General features: G+C 40.2%; 1 protein-coding gene across 1 annotated transcript; it reads right to left on the bottom strand.

The window, feature by feature from the left end:
• Positions 1–14,034: 14,034 nt before the first annotated feature.
• On the bottom strand, positions 14,035–20,066 carry Ccdc59 (coiled-coil domain containing 59). The gene is made up of 4 exons (NM_025602.3): positions 19,890–20,066; positions 18,697–19,003; positions 16,096–16,195; positions 14,035–14,528 (listed from the first exon to the last, which is right to left on the bottom strand). Exons 1-4 carry the CDS (start codon positions 20,041–20,043, stop codon positions 14,367–14,369), a joined length of 723 nt encoding a protein of 240 aa, NP_079878.1. The 5' UTR covers positions 20,044–20,066; the 3' UTR covers positions 14,035–14,366.
• Positions 20,067–20,147: the final 81 nt, after the last annotated feature.

Here is a 20,147-nt window from a genome sequence, read left to right as displayed (position 1 = left end):
GCCCAGCCTGAAAAGATGCATTAATACATTTCAAGCCAAGAGTTGTGCATTTTAATTTTAATACGTAGCAATCCAGTGAAGCCACCACAGAGAGAATTAGGAGGAAGGAGCTGTACACATCCAAGTGCAATTTAAACAGCCTCATGCTGTGACTGGATAGAATGCAAATTTTATGTCCTCATCTCCTTTTAGAAACCCTAAGTGTATGTTAAAATATCAATGTATATTATGACCTAGAAATTCTAACCTTCAGTACAATTCAGGGAATGCATATATTGTTGGATTCTTTTTAAATACAATGTGTACATAATTAATTTGTCTGTATAAAAGAGGTATCAATTGTTTAAGGTTTTTATTTTATTGGCTATTTTATTTATTTACATTTCAAATGTTATCTCCTTTCCCAGTTTCCCCTCCACAACCCTATCCCCTCCTCCTACTTCTATGAGGGTGCTCCCCCACCCACCCATCTACTCTTGCCGTTTCTATGAATTTTTTGATCATAGCCACCTGGCTCCCAACTCGTCTATATCCACTGTCCTTCCCTTCCCAGCCAAATATGTGTCCTTATGTTTGTTTTTGACTATAACCCTTCAAAACAAGCCTGCATTGCCCAAATGTTCTTCAATAGATGCTCTTCCTACTTGCCTTGCCCAGGGCTACACTCTAAACTGTCTCTCATTCCAGAAGCTAAACCCAGCCAATAGCTCCAAGGCTAGGTCGGGATTTCATGTTCATCTCCCATCCCCATGCTGGGGCTTGGTCTAGCTTGGACTTCACAGGCCTTGTGCATGCTGTTACAGCTGCTGTCTGTTCCTATGTGTCACTGTGTGGCTGTGTCACTGTGTGGCACTGTCCTGAGGACAGTGTTCCCATGTAATCATCCATCACCTCTGGCTCTCACACTCTTCTCACCCCCACCACAATGACTGACAATGAACCCTGAGCCTTAGGGAAGATGTGGTGTGTTACGTGTATTCCATTTAGGGCTTAGCATTATGTAAACTCTTAATCTTCACACTGTGACCAACTGCATGTCCCTGCACTAATCACTGAAAGTAGAAAACTTTCTTTGATGAAAGCTGAAAGATACACTGATGTACCTTTAGAATGGTAAGTCACTAGGGGTCAGTTCAGTATTGTGTCCACTTAACAGAAGAACAGTAGTGGAGACCTAGGGCCTATGGCCGACCCAGCTATAGATTCTTGGGTTGATAATCATGCCAGGTATAGGTTTCATCTTGTGGAACAGGACTTAGGAATTTGAGGCCAACAATAGTGTGTGTGTGTGTGTATGTGTGTGTGTGTGTGTGTGTGTGTGTGTGTGTGTGTGTGTGTAACTGGGAAGGAAACAAAGGTAAAGAAGACATACTATACTGTTGGGTGCCTTCCAACAGGGTCCTGCCCCCTTCCCTTTGTTCTTTCTTTTTTCTGTGCTGGGAACAGAATCCAGAGCTACATGGTAGTGATCTTTTATTTAAAAAACAAAAAATTTGTCCACTTGGAAGACAGAGGCAGACAGATCTCTGTAAGCTCGAAGCCAACCCCAGACTGGTCTGCAATGTGGGTTCCAGGACACAGAGAACCCCTGTCTAAAAACAAAAACAAAAAAACAAAAACAAAAACAAAAACCCAAAAACAAACAACAAAAAAAGAACTTGTAGTGATATATTAATTTTTAATACCCGCAAATCATTTTTGAATGTCACAGAAAGGAACAAACCTGTAGATCATACTAGTTAAGCAAAATAACCAAGACATATAATTCAATTTGCTGTATCTGTGCTTTCTTTCCTTTGATGTCTCTGTTATTTTTGACACTTAGTGTTTTCCTAAGGACAGAGATTTTTGTCAGTAAATCATGCAAATTCATCTAAGACATACTTAGTATATAAGAGCTAATTAACTTTATGCTATGTCCTTGTAAATAAAATGGTTAAAGCAAAGAGTAACTATCATCTTTTAAAGTATGAGATGTATAATGTTATAATAATAATGGATAACATATAAGGCCCAGTCACTCTTCTAGGAGCCTTGTATTATCCATTTCTCATTTAAGTTATTCTGTGATATTCATCTTATCCCAGATCTACAGTCTCCGTCCAATAGTTTTGAAAGTTCCACTTGGTTTCATTTTTTTTCCCACATGAGAGAAATCTCACCTGAACTAACTAGTGCCCTCCTTCTTTCTCCAACTACTATAATATTATAAAACAAGAAGAGTTTGCAGCCATTTACTGAAAGTCCAAATGTCGTGGATTCTAAACACACCACACTCATCCAAAAGGTTTAGAAGTTAGTTATGAGCCACTTTCTTCTTCATGTCATGGACAAATAAATGGGGCAGAGATAAAGTAGGTAATTGGACAAAATCGCAATTAAAATGTGAATTGTTTCCATGTAAATAGTTCATGGTGAATTTAAAGGTTTCTCCCACCCTCTCTTTTTCCATGACTCTACCATCTTGAAGGTGAGATGTGATACACAACCTGATGGTCATTAAAATCCTAAAACTAAATAAAATTACTGTTCCTAATGTTGCTAGGTAAGGAATAATTTTGTCTTTTGGGGAGAAGGTCGTGCTGGTTAGCCAGATGACTGGATGCAAAAATATTAACTTATTGGAGTGTGTGTCTTGTTTGTTCTAATAGGATGGCAAATGCTGGGCCAGCACAGACAATTCAAAACCCTGCTGTGAATTACTATATAATAACCAGCTTGAGATATGGAATTACAGAGCAAGCAAAGCTTTTCAAGGGCTTAAATATATCCGTCTTGATTGAAATTTCACAGATGCGATTTCTAGAGATATATCTTCCAGCAGCGTGAGATGGATGTCAGGAAACAGTTTCTGTTTCTAACTCAGGAACTAAAATGTTGGGTGACCTTGAGCGGAAACGAAGCGCGATTTTTTTCTATCACATAATTCTACTCTTAAAATCTAAATCATATTTAAAATTCTGTTTTCAGGAATCGTAAGTGGGATAGACGGGCATGCGTGCAGTGAATTTAGACATTTTTAGGAAGGCCTGAGAGTAGCATTGATTATTTCAGGGTCTAGTACTGAAAGTGGTGTGACCTAGTTTCACAGAAGTGAATATTTGTCATCTGCAGTATGCCCTCAAGATAGAAAACTTAAACTCGTCCTAAAAGACCTTAATAGTGTTAAAGTCGTGAGTAATTTCATAATCATGACTCCAAAGTCAGATGCCAGAAGCAGTCAAATTGTGAACATGTAAGGTAATAACCATTCAAGCGCTTACATCCCTACAGCACTCTATATAAATTCTCAGGGATGCTTCAGAACTTTGAGTCATTGTTGGGACAGCAACACACAACAAATGGATAAATAATTTCAATCAAGAACCAAGATCAATACTCACTTTTTATACTGGACTGATGATTTCTGGAACACTCTATATTCTATGCTGGTAAAAGTTCTGTTTGACCAGAAGGATTTTCGCACATGATTCATGTGGAATCTCCATTTACTATGCCATTCTTATGAAAGCAAAGAATTTAGAGAAGTCTTTTTAGTTACTGGAATAATAGACACCCTGTGAAGAATATTTTAATGTATATCATATTATTTGTGTCATAAAATATTTTTAAATGATTAGACAGGTATTGCTATAAAGTGTCAGTCTCTGCTCTCTGATTCAAGATACTAATTTTCAAATTTGTTTTTATATTTTGCTGTTACTAAAGCATGCAAAAATATAAATTTTTCTGTAAAGATAGTGTCTTAGTTAGAATTTTATTGCTGTGAAGAGACACCCTGACCAGGGCAATTCTTATAAAATTAAGCATTTAATTGGGGGATGGCTTACAGTTTCAGAGGTTCGGTCCATTATCATCATGGCAGGAAACATGGGAGGCTGCAGGCAGACTTAGACCTGGAGAAGGAAGTGAGAGTTTTACGTCTTGATCCTAAGGCAGCCAGAAGAAGACTGTCTTCTGCAGGCAGCCAGGAGGAGACTGGAATTCCACACTGGATGGAGCTTGAGCATAGGACACCTCAAAACCCACCCTCACAATGACACACTTCCTCCAACAAGGCTGCACAAACTCCAACAAGGCCACACCTCCAATAGTACCATTCCTTGTGGATCAAGCATTCAAACACTGGAGTCAATGGAGGCCAAACCTATTCAAACCATCACGCGTGGTTTGAGAGTAAAATGCAATAGAGTGACAGTAGTTTATCCCTTTTTACTTCAAACAACTTTTGCAAACGTTTATAACTTAATATGCTGCACTAATATGGACACTAATTAATAAACTGATTGGCACTGAAGACATTCAAACCATATCTCTCAAGAAACAAGTATAAAATATAAGGCAACCTTAATGCTAATGCTTATAAAATGAAACCACACTTCAGTCTACCATTGAGAACCTGAAAATTAACCCTCAAACCCTAAGAGTAATTAATTTACACATAACTTCTGAGACCTTTTTCTAAGAATGGTGAGATGAAATGGGTGGCCTCAAAGACAAGTATGGTTTAATCAGTTTAGACTTCTATATCACAGTTCATCATCAAAGAAAATTAGGGCAGGAACTCAAACAGGGCAGAAACTTGGAGACAGGAAGTGATGCAGAGGCCATGGATGGTGCTGCTTACTAGCTTGTTCCTTGTTGCTTGCTCAGCCTACTTTCTTATACAACCCAGGACCACCAGCCAAGGGATTGGCACCATCCACAATGGACTTGGCCCTTCCCAACCAATCACAAATTAAGAAAATGCCCTACAGGCCAGCCTACAGCCTGATCTTATAGAGATCGTTTCTCAATTGAAGCTCCCTCCTTTGTTGACTCCAGCTTGCATCAATTTGGCATAAAACTAGGCAATACAGAGCTCTAGAAATGGAAGTATTTTATTGCAAGTAGTGGCTCTCAATTTTGACAAATTTAAATTATGTACTACATACATCTGAGTTTAATCATTCACAAGTTCATTTGTGCATAGGCTTAAGATTGTAATAGGAATTATCCCTAAAAGTCCACAGAGAGGTCACTGTACACCTTATGGCTTGTGTACCCAACACCAGTTCAGGCCCAACTGGTTTGGGTTTTACTGCTGTGAACAGACATCATGACCAAGGCAACTCTTAAAAGGGACAACATTTAATTGGGGCTGGCTTACAGGTTCAGAGGTTCAGTCCATTATCACCAAGGCAGGAGCATGGCAGCATCCAGGCAGGCATGGTGCAGGCAGATCTGAGAGTTCTACATCTTCATCTAAAGGTTGCTAGTGGAAGACTGACTTCCAGGCAGCTAGGATGAGGGTCTTAAGCCCACACCCATAGTGACACACCTACTCCAACAAGGCCACACTTCCTAATAGTGCCACTCTCTGGGCCAAGCATATACAAACCATCACACTGGGCACATGCCTTGGCTTTTAATATGTTCCCTAACATCTTTAGTGGTGGTTTGAAAGAATGCCCCTGATAGGGTCATTTATTTTCATGTTTAGTCCCCATTTTATGAGTTGCCACAGAAGATATGGCCTCGTTGAAATATATATGGCCTTTTTAGAGTAGGTATGTCACTAGGGGTGGGCTTTGAAGTTTCAAAAGATCAGGCCAGACCTAGTGCCTCTCTGTCTTTCTCTATATCTGCTTCTTTCAGATTAGAATATAAAGCTCTTAGTTCCCTCTCCAGTACCATGTCAGTCTGAATGCTGTCATATTCCTTGCCATGATGATAATGGACTAGCTCATAGAAACTGCAAGCCAGCCCCCAATTAAACGCTTTCTTTTATAACAGTTGCCTTGGTCATGAGAGTAGAACAGAGACTTAGACATGCTTGAGTAGAAAAAAGGTCATTATCAAGGGATTTTGGAGAGGTAGCCACTTATTTCCATTGTTTAAAACAGGTACCTAGGCAGTCAGAAGCTGATAGAGTCCTGAGTTTCCAAAAGGTTGCTAGATATATTGTTGGGCAAGGAGTGTCCATGCATAGAAAGAGTGTCAGGGTGTCAAGGATAGTAGTAGAAGAGGGTGTGTAGCAGAGCCTCAGGTTGCTAAGATCTTCCTTGAGCCTTATTTATGCAAAGCCTATTTGAGATCTTGCAGAAGGGTCTCACCCATACACATTTCCCTGGCTTACATTAGTTTTTCACCACCACTCATGCAAAACAATCCCTCACTTCCACACACCGAACAATCAAAATAATTTGCTCTGACTCAAGATACTGGCACCCAGAACCTATCTGTCTGAAAAACAGATCCCTGGGGTGGCCCATTTTATCGGCAGAAGTTGAACTTATGGATGTCAGTCAAACAGCCTGCTTGAACTGGGTCTATTACTACCTTCCTGAAGGTTTGGTATTTTTACATATTGATTTGGCAACAACTCATTAATTTTGTAGATGGCAGTGCTATTCATCTTCCATATAATATCACAAGGCATTGACCTTGAATTTTGGTCTACACATATTCTTTTTAAATTTTTAGTTTTGTAATTACCTTTCAAGTAAAAGGTTTCCACATGATATTTTCAAGTATACTTTCTAGTCCTCATCCTCAACATGCCCCCATCATCCCTCCATCTCTGCTTCCCACTTTTCCATTCAATCTTTTACCTCAAAGATTACTTCTATCTTCATAAACTGAGTGTTTAATAGCTTCTCACTATTGATCTTTTCTTTGATAATCAAAAAAGTGTGGAGTCTTAAATCCTTTCGGTTTTCACAAAGTATCAAAATTATAAGCAATTCTTACTCTTTCATCTTTTATCTGTTGAGCGCCAATACAGGTTTGAGTCAGGGCTTTTAATTCAGCCTCCTGGGAGGACCGAACATGGTAGAATGGAGCTGTCAGGATGACCTCGCTTTCAATGAATACAACAAAAGAAGATGATACTGTTACCTTTAAGAGTAAAATTCATCAAATGCTTATCTAAGATCTGACTCGGCTGCACTGAGCTTCCATTATTGCTCAGTGGATTTTCATTATAAAGAGGAAATCCGGTTTCACGAGTGAGATTTGAACAGTGCTAAACAATGATGTTTAGCAGTTGATACGACTAACTCGTTCTATAGCATGGACAAGCCTTCAGTTTGAAATCCTGCTGCCTCAGCTACCGGAGTAGCTAGCCCAGGTCACCAAACCCTGTTGCAAGCTGCATATCAACAGATGCTTCAAACAGTTCGGCTGTAGCCACCCCTGCAAATGTGATATGTAGACTTTTTTTTTTTAACTGAAGGAATATGCTATGAGGCAATAGAAAGCGTCTGCTGGGTTATTACTCACAATGTGCCATTGCCCCCTTCTGAAATAAAGGAGACACTCAAGTCGGAAGGTTTTGAACCGAAAAACATGAGAGAAAGCTTCTTTCACCCTTGTATCCATGAGGAGACTTAGGAAGTGCCATCTCAAAAGGTTCCTGAGGTGACTATTTTTTTTTAAAGGGTGTTATTATTTAATTTTCTTTCAGTTACCAGTCAGTCTTTCTAATATTTTCATCCTCTTTTAGTGGTGTGGTCTGTTCTTTGCAGGGCAGAAAATATCCACGTGTATACAGTATACAGTGATTCAAATAATTTCTCCAGCTTTGGACAGCATTGTGACTTTTTTTTTAAAAAAATATATATCAGCTAATTTTGAAAAAAAGATATGTAGAGTTTTCTTGTGTTCTATTTATATCAAGTAAGGATAGCAATGTACCAACTATACACAGTATGAGCCAGCCCCTCACATAATATGCAGATGAAATAATGTCCAAAACACACTGAGAATCTGTTGGAGTGATGTTTTGTACACAATGTAAAGATTATCCTTGTATTATTAAAATGCTGATTTCCATACAGCCAGAGAGTTGAGTACAGGCTGGACTTTAATGTTGTTATTTTTAAATGAAGCATCGCATGTCTCAATGTTTTGTAAACATCCTTTTCCCTCACCTTCTGATTGGTCAATAAAGAGCTGATCAGAGGAAAAAGGAAGAGCTGGACTTCCAATCCCAGCCAGGGTCCCAAGGAGAGAGAATTAGGAGAAGGAACATGTGGAAGATTTGCCACAAAGTCATAAGGAGAGAGCAGATGTGAGGACACACCAGTGCAAGCCAAGGCAAGACTAGATAAGTAGGTAATGTGCATTTGTCTTATACTAACAGCCTCAGAGGGTTAGAATAGCTCAGAACCTGCCCAGCCTAGGCTTACAGCTTGTTAACAAACTTAATAGGTCTTTGTGTCAATTATTCAGGAGATAGAGTGGAAGCAGATAAGGATTTTATGCTTAAATTACAATCTATAGAATCCTTTCATTTAAATCATTTATAATTAAATACAAGGAGAAACACAAGGAGATTCCATAAAACTCAGGCATGATATAACCATACATGCAGGCTACTAATATATACCTAAAATAGCAAACAAGTGCCAACTCTCATTGTATACATACTTACCATATACTTATGCATTATCTAGCTCTTCAGGAAATTGACAGAACACCTTGCCATTGGGAGCTACCACAGTCTAGGAATCCGTTTCATTGTTTCTACTTGAAAATGAATGTTCTGAAATATGAGTTTCCTTCTTTGATTAGGTACTTACCTGAACATTTAAGAGTGTTGCAAGGGTCTGAGATGTGTCTATCATTATTCTAGTAAAGATTTACTACTGGGTTTTATTCAGGTTTGAGTGGATAATGGGATGGTGTCACTGTGGTTTTAAAGGACCCATTTAATCAACTATAAATATTCTAGTCCTATCAGTAGACTTTCAAAGTCTCATGATAGGAAGAGCCTGATGTAACAGTACCTCAAGAGAGGCTGGTCCATGCAAGAGAAGCATTGTGACTCACTGGAACGAATGTGCTAACATCTGGTGATCACTCAGTTTGATAATATTATAAAGTAAGACTTAGTAAGTTAAAATTGGCACATAATTGAAACTGTTAAATTTGCAGTACTGGTCAGGTTTATAAGTTATCAGTATTTATTCAAGATAAACAGTTGTTACCTTGGCATGTAAGAAATAAAGCAGAGATAGTTAAGATCAAGTATATCCACTAAGAAGGAGAAGGTCCACTCCGAAAGCAGACATGATGCTCAGGATATAGTGGGGGTGTTACTGAACTTCTTAGAAGGCATTATGTTTTTCCAATTTGACTTTATAGTTCTTTTGTCATCTGAGCAAGATATTATTACAGTATCTAAGCATTTCACATCTGTCGACATTTCTGAACATTAAAAATCCTTCTATCAGCCGGGCATGGTGGCACACGCCTTTAATCCCAGCACTAGGGAGGCAGAGGCCTGGTCTACAGAGTGAGTTCCAGGACAGCCAGGGCTATACAGAGAAACCCTGTCTCAAAAAACCAAAAAAAGAAAAAAAAATCCTTCGATCATATAACGCAACCATGTGGTACCTTCAAATTTACCAAAAGAAAATTAGTGCACTGACCCATACAAGACTTAGATACACGTGTTTAAAAAAATAGCTTTAGTTGTTATGGCCAAACACTGAGAGTAGCTCATGTAACAATCAATAACTGATAAAATATACCTATCCAATAAAATATTCCTATTTCAGTAGAAACGAACTACTGAAGTAACACATTTGAATTGACAAGTATTGGTGCTGACTAGAAAAACAGGAAAAATAGAGCACAGTATCGAACCGTTGCTGTTGTTGTTCTTATTATTACTATTATTATTATTCTGAAAATGCAGCCTGAATTGTAACAAAAACTGATCAGGTGCTGCTTTGAATCAGTGTGGGGGCCCCTGGGAGGACCGATTACAGAGGCCCAGGAAGAATATTTTGAAGCTGATGCTCATTGCTAGGAGACCGTAGAGAGAGTTCCTGTGCAGATAGACGTCAGACTCACCGAGTTTTCCATTTACATATTTAATGGCATGCCTCAATGAAGCTGGCAGCCCTGTGAATGACTTCATGGTGGTGTTCTTAATAAAAGTTACCCAAATAAAGGAGAAATCCAGCGGACAAGAAAGGAAAATACTTCTGCTTTCTATTTCTGTATGTTATTCCTAATCAGGCTCCTGGAATAAAGTGGAATCTTCATATGAAATCATCATCTAGGTTAACATTCAATAAAAAAAAAATACCCCTAGATTCTGACTTTCATACTGTTAAATAAATAAATAAATGAATAAATAAATAAATAAATAAAATTGACGTTCTCCCCAGTTTTATGTTTCACACACAGGGCACACAGCCAAGAGTGTGCCTAATCCTCGGTTAGAGCTTTCAGCAGGTGTAGCCTTATTGTCTATTTTAAGAACGAACATGAGTCATTGAGCTCTTCAAAAGCTCAATTGATTCAACACCAAGTCTAGAGTGTCTCTTGCTTTTTCCAAAGGCCCGGCAAATTAATAAAACACCCAAGATCACCACACTTGTCTCATGCCCTCATTTAAAAGGCAGCTATTCTGTATGTGATTTCACTCCTACAACCCAGTGGCTGCTATGGCCAAATATCAGAGCCTCTGAAGTAGAAAGTCATGGATCTAGAGAAATGGGCAAGATAGCTGCTGATGCACACTTAAAACTAAACTGGAAGGCCTCTGCCAACGAGGAGTTAAATTTATCATCCCTGTGCATTCAGCAGGGCAGACTGATTCTCTCCTCTGCGCCAGCGTGTATTTGAGATCCCGGTACAACGTTAAAAAGCAAAGCATGTGCAACAGTGCTACTCCAAACGACTGGGCTCCTTTAACTGATTTGTTCTTTCCCACTTACAATGGTCAAACTCTTACAATGTACCATGCGATTCAACTACTGGTGTGAACAGGCTAGACCTTGAACGTCTCTGGAGCTCTGCACTGCACACAGGCATGTGTCTTGGATCTATAAAAGCAGCAAACACTGATTAATCAATAATGTCTAGCGTACCCAATTATCATCTTCTGTCATTGAGTCTGTGTTGTAAATAAGGTTCTTATCTAGTTTTGGAAGCCACTGATGAGCACCTGCTGCTCGTATATGCATTTTAAATATAGGTCAAGGTCAACCCACAGCTGTCTGTATTGGAGGCTGACTCCTGTTGTTACCTTGCTTGCTTGGTATTAGCACACTTAGGAGAGCTTGCCAAGTCTTACCTTGGCTGCCATCTGCTGTGGCCATCCGGGACACCAGCTTTCATGAGCCACCGTCTCAAGCATAATGCCAGAGAGGATTATTTGCTTTTAAGTTTGGCAAGAACAAGGGAGGAGATGCTGTGCCTTAGTTGAAGGCCGTGTCCAGCACCTTTATGTCACATGTCACTTCTTGTCTGAGGTCTCCAATCCTCTTTTTAAGGCCAAATATTACACTCCATCTCTATAGAATATTTTTCTGGGAGACAAGGATGCTCTGAGTTCAGGCTAAACTCTCATCATAATACTTTTAAGGATGAATGCAGAAAGCTGGATGTGGTGGCACACACGCCAGCACTGGGAAGGCAGAGGCAGGCAGATCTCTGTGAGTTTAATGCCACTCTGGTCCACACAGTTCCAGGACAGCCAAAGCTCTGTTTCAAAAGGACGATGAGGATGATGACAGAACAAGTAGGAGAAGGAAAAACAAGACAGGAAGAAGAGGACAACAAAGAAAGAGGAAGAGGAGGAGGCAGGACAAAAGGAAGCAATTAAAAGCCTACTGCACTTCTACAAATTAAAACTATGGCATAACGTCCTCTTTGTACGGTAAATTCAATGCCTGAAATCAGTCTCTGGCCACCCAAAGCTTCTTCATGTAAATTGCCTTCTACATTTTTCTCTTGCTAACTTGACATATGTGACTTAACTTTTTCATCATTTTGTTTTGGAGCACTGGGGCTTTAGGCCAGGACCTTGACAATCGGGACAAGCAACCGTCCTCTAAGCTGTAACCTCAGCCTACAGAACAAGTTCTCAGATGCTGCACTGCTCAGAACACTGGCCTTGTCCTTGTTCTGTGCCTATCCTCGTTCTTATCCTTTCTCAATAGAGTTTGTTGTTGTAATTTATGAGAATGGTGAATGCTGACATGTGCCTATATGGCTACTGGCTCCTAGGGATATGGAAGATCAAGTGCAGGAGTTGAGGCAGGCTTAGGCAAAACAACATAAAAACCCATCTCAAAAGATGTCCCAGTCAGTAAAATGACTCTTGTGCTGTCCAAGCAGGTAGGCCTAAGCTGGGATTCCCCAGCAACAGCTTAAAGGCCAAAATGCTGCTCCTGTAACCCCAGTGCTGGGGAGGCAGGGACAAGAAAACCCCATGTTAGTGAGAAACTATCTCAGTCAGGTTCTGTGTGATTGAAGACCTCAACTGTTGGTGTCCACACCCATGTATACATATATAATGTAGTATATGTACACCTAACATATATACAAGCAGGGTGGGTTGGGATAGGGTGATTATACATACTCTAAACCAGCCTGTCTGTTCTCAGTTACAGCACTGTCCTAAGGCAGAACAAGTCAGCCAATAAGGAGACAATGTTATTTTCTCTGCATAGGAAGGACAATCAGAAATAGAGGTGGGCCAGGCGCTGGTGGCATACGCCTTTAATCCCAGCACTTGGGAGGCAGAGGCAGGCGGATTTCTGAGTTCAAGGCCAGCCTGGTCTACAGAGTGAGTTCCAGGACAGCCAGGGCTATACAGAGAAACCCTGTCTTGAAAAAAACCAAACCAAACCAAACCAAACCAAAAAAAAAAAAAAACAAAACCCCAAAAAAGAGTAGAAATACTATCTCCACTCCTAATTACTTGTATAGACTTCACTACATCTCAAACCCTTTTCTCTCGTTTCCCTTCTGTTCTGTCTCTAACTTTTGCAACCTTGAAGACTTAAGCATTTACCCCAACAATTATTTTTCTCTCCATACATGTCCCAGGCTAATATAACTAATCTGTCTGGCTTTGGATTGTCTCAGCCTCCACGCTTTCTTTCCATTAAATCTCTTCCATGAGGCTTTGGCTAAGGCTTTGGTAAGAGTGGCATAAGAATCAACAGCCATGACTGAGCCAATCTCTGCTATTCAAACCTCAGGGTGTAGGTTTTGGATGAGGGGTGTGTGTGTGTGTGTGTGTGTGTGTGTGCGTGTGTTACCACACTCAAATCTCAACCTTTTGTTTTGAACCTAATGCTAATTGCTGTCCTAAAACATCTTTGGATATAAACAAAGTAAAACAAAACCAAGCAAAGAAGACTAAAATAAAACAACAAAAAGCCCTCAACGTGGTAGACGTCTCCTCAACAACGTAGTAAAGGAACTTAACCCTATTTTTCACCTAAATCTTAAAAGGACCAGCTTTTTTAACCTGAAGAATCTAGAACACGAATGTGATTAAAGGAGTTCAATGAAATCGCTGTGCAGGCTTCCTTAATCAGACTGTGGCTTTCTTGGCTGTTCAGGTGCAATAGCTTATCGCATACTTCTAAGCATTATTGTTCCGTGCAGAGATCAAGTTTTGTATTTCCTCAGCATGTTCCTGAACTTTTAAACACAGGATGAAAGCTGTAATAGGCGAAGCTTTTCTAAAACCTTTAAGACAGTTCTAGAATGTATTCGCTCTTGTTTATAAAGCACGCAGTTTTACCACCGTTATTATGTAGCCTTTTTGCTTACAATGCTAAGGCATTCCTGTTGTTACAACAAAGGCAGGAAGGTTCTCTAACTAATATATGGTGACAATCCTTTTCAAAGTGTAGGGCCCCTCTGAAGGATCTGGAGAGCTTGGTTACTATGAAAACGCTTCTATTACACTCCATTCATAAATAAAATCTCTTTATTAGGTCTACCTTATTATGGAGATACAAACTCTTTTAGTGTACTTTCAGGTAGCCTAGAAAACCCGCTTTCCTGTATTATACACTAAAAATTAGTAAATAAAAACTGCAAAGGAGTCACTCCTTTCCTTAATTAAAATGAATGGAAACACTAAATAACCTATCAGGGCTGGTGATGTGGGTCTGAAATTCCAGTCCTCCTGGCGGAGGCAACAGCACAAGTTTCAGAGCAAATATATAAGCTGAAACTCTATCTCAAAACTCCCGGGGGCGACGATGTATTTAATGTTAGTACAGCTGCCAGGCCAGTGCACAGACCTAAGTTTAATTTCTAGTAACCAAGTGAAACATGTTCACTTCACTGAAAATATCTCACTGTGAGCTCAGACCTATTTCAAAGCAGTATATTTCATATAAATTCCACTGAAGTTTTTAAAGATCTTCAGGATAAAGTCTTTTTTTTTGGGGGGGGGGGTGGAGAATATATATACAAAATTTTCTTTCACAAAAACCAAAAATAATTTAACAATCCACTTGATGCCAACAAATTGAGTTCATTATTAGGAGGTTCCCATACACATACAAAAGGATGCGACAGTCAGTCAGGATTCAGTCCTTAGAGACAAAGTGTCCGCTTTAACTGTTTTCTTGTATTTTCTGCAGAAGATACTCCATCTGTAAATTCAGGTTAGGCTGGCCCTTTTTAGTCTTTTTGCTCAGTATTTTGAAAGCTTCCATTTTTTTCTTTTTGTAGAGCCTTTGAGCCTCTTCTCTCTCTTGCTTTCTCATTTCAAATTCCTGCAATCATAAGCACACATGATGTTCATTAGTCATAAGCAGGAAGTACAGGTCAGAACTGTTCTGAAACTGCTGACACTCTGCGAGCCTTGATAATCTGTCTCTTACATGGTACAAGAGGAGAATTGGCATAGTTGTCCTCTCTGCTTTAATACCATAATGATATAAGGAATAGCAGAGAATAACAGAGTCAGGGCAGCACTGTATGCACTTGTATGTAAATAAAAGAGAAACCAAGTGTTTAACAACGTCACTGAGAAGTCAAATACTTAACAATTCCATTGTTTAAGTCCACTAACAAATTACCTTCTAAATTTTTATCGGAAAAAAAAAAATGGGCTAGAGGTTAACTGCTAATATCCTAGTAACAATAAAAGTTCACTTCCAGTAAACCGTACTTGTATATTGTTGTTGTTAACTAATCCACAGATTTAACCTAGACAATGCTGACTACCCACCTACTACATAAGTGGAAAACACTCTGCTAGACAATGCGTCTCACCATTTAGGAACTATGATGCTCATTTCACTTGCTATGATAAAAATTCAAGTCTAAGTATAGACAACTATAATTCAAAATGATAGCAACTCTGAAGATCCAGCATTAACAAGCACTCTAACATTCTTACTAGCTTCAATGTAACAGCTGAAAAGATGCTGCACTGTACTAAGTGTGTTCTTCATCAGTGGTCCAGGGAGCCTCAAAATGATATACTAGACAAACATCAGACTCACACTGACTCGTAACTACAAGTAATTATAATTAGCAAGGAATTTTACATACAATTTGTGAAACTATAGCACATTCCGAGTTTACTTTGTTGGTCTCACATCTAAGGAGTAAGCCCAGTGATAATAAGGAAGTGCCTTGCTGGGGACCACTCTGTGGCAGAGCCTGGTTTTATAAACAGATTCTCAAGTCTAAGGAGTAAGCCCAGTGATAATAAGGAAGTGCCTTGCTGGGGACCACTCTGTGGCAGAGCCTGGTTTTATAAACAGATTCTCAAGTGCTCAGGATGCTCCGTCACATTCCTTAACATCAGTTAAGCACACATTTATTGTAAACACACACAGGGATAAGAAGCTGGCCGAGGTGGTGAAGCACGTGTCTAATCACTGCACTGACAAGGCAGAGGCAGGCGGGTCTCTGAGTCAGGCCAGCCAGAGCTACATATTGACGCCCTGCCTTAACAACGTCTGAAAATCATTCATTAATTGTCTTAATTAGGTCCCCAGAACTCAAATTTACAGCACATAAAATTATTTCAAGGAACTTGCTAAAGAACCCAGTTCCTAGGCCATAGCTTGAGAAACATTATCACAGATGCTGCTGTCATTATCTGACCAGCAACATTTTCTTGCTTGCTTTTTTTTTTAAATCTTATCATTGACCTAGTAATATTATCTGAGCCAGTCAAAGACTTTGAACATTGTACAATTCTACAAGTCTACTGAGTAAAGCATAAAGTAGGTACAGATAACATTATGTAGCAATCCTAAGAAGCACAGCTTGCACACATGGTAGAGAAAGAGAAACAAGGCTCCAGAATCACTAAGTAGGACTTACAAATTTCTTAGCAGCACGCTTCGCTTGTACTCGTTCATACTCTTCTTGTGCCTTCTGGTTTGAAGTTTTCTTTTTCTTATTCTTTGGAAAAGTCACAGAACTTGCAAGATAGATTAAGATAGGGAAGTTAAACTGTTCAAAAATGATTTAGCCAAAATTATGCTACTGTGTCAGATCCAGTATCTACAAAAACTTTACTAATACAAATTGAAGAAAGCATGAAAAGAATTACCAATACCACCTACAGCAACAACAAAAGGAAAATGCCCAAATAAGACATTAAAGCTATTGTATAATCACGACTACAGATTAAAGGACGGTAAATAGATTTTGGGGGAGAAATATTTAACAAGTGTAGTCAGAATGGATAGTAAGCTATTAGAGCAGATAGAACGTCCAGTACTGGATACAACAGAAGTTGTATGTGACTGCTGTGGTCACCTTGTGTCTGCCTCCTCCTCTTAGCACGAGTCATCCCTCGCAAACACAGCCTTCGTTTGCTGTGCTCTGCACTGGAAAGGGCAGTCGCTAGTGTCACCTGTTACCTGACTTGGTAGCTTCCCAGTTACAAATAAATGCACGTCTTCCATTACCAGAGTAAATGTCTACATGAGTAAACTAGTCATGACTTCCTACTCACTACTGACTCTCTGACTCACAATTTCTGCTCCACCATTCCAAACTGCCCTTACCAAGACAATCCTGATCCCCCAGCCTCAAATATTCAATGGGCTTTTTGCTTCCATTATGTACTTCTGAAAACGTCAGTGTGAGACAGTGTCATTCTTCACTTCTAATCCTCATGCACATGAGTGTTCCTGTAGGTTTGGGCATAGTGGATGACATGTCTGGAGACTAAGGCACTGCTCACCACCATATCTGAGACAAGGGCTCTCCACAAACCAGGGGGCTAGCCAATGAGCTCCAAGGATTGACCTGTCTCACCTACTATTTCCTGACAGAGGAATCTACCAAAAACAAAATACCACCAACCCTCATTTCTTCTTTTATTCCTACTACATACTTTCTTCTTATTTGCAACACAAATAATGCTCAGTTTTGTTTTTAAATTGAGAATTATATACATCCCTACAAGTATTATTGGTCAAACCTACCCACCTTTTCTTCTTCCTCAATTCCATCCCATCCCTTACTTCTCTGCACTTCCCCCTCCTAGCTTCATGTGCATCTTTTGTACTTTTTAAAAAACGAGTCTGCTTCCTGATGCCAACATGTGCACGTGCATGGGTGTGGAGCCACCTACTGGGGCATGGGCTGTCTGACGTGGCAGACTCGCCCGCCCCAGCCATCAATTGCCAAACTCTCCTAAGCTCCATATGGGACTTTGTAACTCTCTCCCCAGTCCATGATGGGATTTGACCTGGCTTGATTCTGCATATGATTTGTGCGTGCAATCCTTGCCCTAGCTTTGAAAGACAACATTTTGGTTTAAAAAAAAAAAAAAGTTAAGATCTGAAGTAATGCCTTGCTGTGCACGTTAAGGCAGTTTTGCTTGAATTATATGTAGTAACAGTCTTACAAACTACCTCTAATAAAATCAAGGGGTAAGCAGGGTTTTGTTTTAAGGTAAAATAGTGTAAGCTGGTCTGAAACTCACCATCTACCTCAGCTTAGCCTCTCACTATTGGGGCCTCCTGAGTTAAGCCTCCTGTGTGCAGGGATTATCAGGGGTAAGCCAGCAATCATTCAGGAAGAAGTCCATGTGTTAAATATGTTTGTTGTTTTATAGGATGGCATCTTACTATGAACCACAAGCTAGCTTTGAATGACCAGCAATCTTCCTGCTTCAGCCTTCTGAGAAGATTACAGGCATATAAAACCATCCCTTGCTTGGTTTTCATTAACCGCAACCTATTTCCTGGACCCTTTGTAGAAAATGCAAATGAGAATACAGACAACAGCAGTTAGCAGTCATAAAGTTACCAAACACCAGGCATGTTTTAGAATACTTGATATAAATGAACATGATAAAATGTCATGAAATGTAATGCTTTAGGGACATCATTGACTGAGAAGATGATCCAGGATGAGGCTATAAAAGATGGTGTCCACCGTGGCTCTCAAATCATTTTATACTATCCTTTCTATCATAGTGGACACTGGTATACCACTATGGAAAGTCTGGCTTTATAAGCCAAAGTGGCAATGGCTACACATCTGCATTGTTTTTCTAGTATCTGGTTATGTTGCCCATGCTGGCCTGGGACTGGGAATTGTCTGGACTCAGGTTCCTAAATGTTGGGCTTCCAGATCTACAACATCAAACATAGTCCCCCACCCCCAAATTAAGATGCACACATTAATACTGCGCTTAATTACGGTCCAATTATATTACATGTTCTTGAGAGGCTGCAATTCAAAACTCAGATCTCTTAATTCTCATTTCCTATTTTCGACATCTCTGCTCAACTAGCCTCTTTCAGTCATTTAACACTAAGTGGGGAGACTCCATGAAATACCATTACATGACTTGAAAAAAGTGCTAAGAAAAATCCTGATTCTTACAAATTTTTCCCTGTGTCGTCAGTAAAACATTCTTTACATTTAAAGTGAGGAATTTCTGAAGACGGAGGTGCTTACCTTCCTGTGTTCAGCTCTTCTGGCTGTGGCTGGTGACCACCTGGCGGTTCTTCAGAGGAAGTCTGCTCAGTGCTGCCCTCCTCTTCAGGCAAAGGCCGGTCAACCTGTTCTTCTGACAAAGCCAGGCCAGCCTTTCTTTGCTGTTTTCTGAGTCTTTCCTCTTCGGCCAGATAGAGGTGTTTCAGGTGCTCTGGGTAACGATCTGTGAACTGGGACTCCTGTGACGCTGGTGCCTCCTTCACCTTCCACAGCAATTTCTTGTAATTTTGCTGGATCTTCAGTTTTCTCCGAAATGCAAAACCTTGTCCTAACATTGAAGGATTTCAGTTACAATTACTTTAACAGAAAATGAAAACTAAATATTTTTTTCTTTTACTTTATATTCAAATGAGAGAATTACTTGGCTTTGCTTTAAAGATAAGGTTAGGCAACCATTTAATGGTACACTGAAGAGCAAGGTGGCCCTTTACCTAAATATAAGGGTAACAGCGAGTTGTCAGACATCACATTAAAAACTCTAAGTACAGTAAACTAAACTTTACTGCTCACCTTGAATTTAGACTCATATCCACAAATTACATTTTATTTAATCCACATACAATCTCACTTGGGTCTTCAGTAAACACTTAATAAATAAAGTAGAGTAGTCTAGTATTTTTCCCTTGGAGGATCTTACTAATCACTTATTTTCCAAAACACAACACAAAACAAAAGGGGGAGGTACTGTACAACTTTCTGAACACCTGTCGATTATTCTTAGATCGAACAAAAACCACTTAAGCATCTGACATGCAACGAGAGGCCTTCAAAGACAAGACATCGAATCGAATCTAAGGAAGGCAGCAGTATGAGACTGGAGGGCTACTGTGGTGTCTTTTGGTTATCAAAGCTTTGGGGCAGAGTATTTTAATGTAATATTGTATCTATATTACATACTTGCTGTAGTAGAGATGCAAGTATGTCTGGGTGCTTCTTAGCCAAGCGCACCTCTAGACGCCCCGTGTCTTCGCTTAGACCTGAGATCTGCGTTAAATCACTGAAGCTGACCGCACCGTCCGGTTCTCAGTCAAAGGACTGAGAAGCTCTCGGACTTGGCGAGCTTAGGAACGGCTTCCCCGATCTCAAGCCGGATCCCATCCTACTCCCTCGACTTCGGCGGGCCCGAGCGCTCCTCCACGGCTGTCCCTCCTTACCCTTGCGCACGCTCCCCCGGAAGGCTTGCTGGGGGTTCGGCCGCCAAGTCCTGCGCTTCCCATTCTGGTTTCCGAATCTGACCTGAGAGATCCCTTCCCCACGCGCCGCAAACCCTCCGGTCCGCCACTTGGAAGACGGCCGCGAAGGCGCCATCTTTTTCCACGGTGGGAGTTCCTGGAACGCCAGTGGACGCCGACCTAACACGTCACGAGGCGGAAGCAATCAATCGCCCAACCCGGCGCGTGCTCGGAGCTCGA

This window comes from Mus musculus, chromosome 10 (assembly GCF_000001635.26).
Source record: "Mus musculus strain C57BL/6J chromosome 10, GRCm38.p6 C57BL/6J".
NCBI lineage: Eukaryota > Metazoa > Chordata > Mammalia > Rodentia > Muridae > Mus > Mus musculus.
The sequence above is the reverse complement of the archived record's forward strand: the minus strand, read 5'-3'. Positions and strand labels throughout refer to the sequence as shown.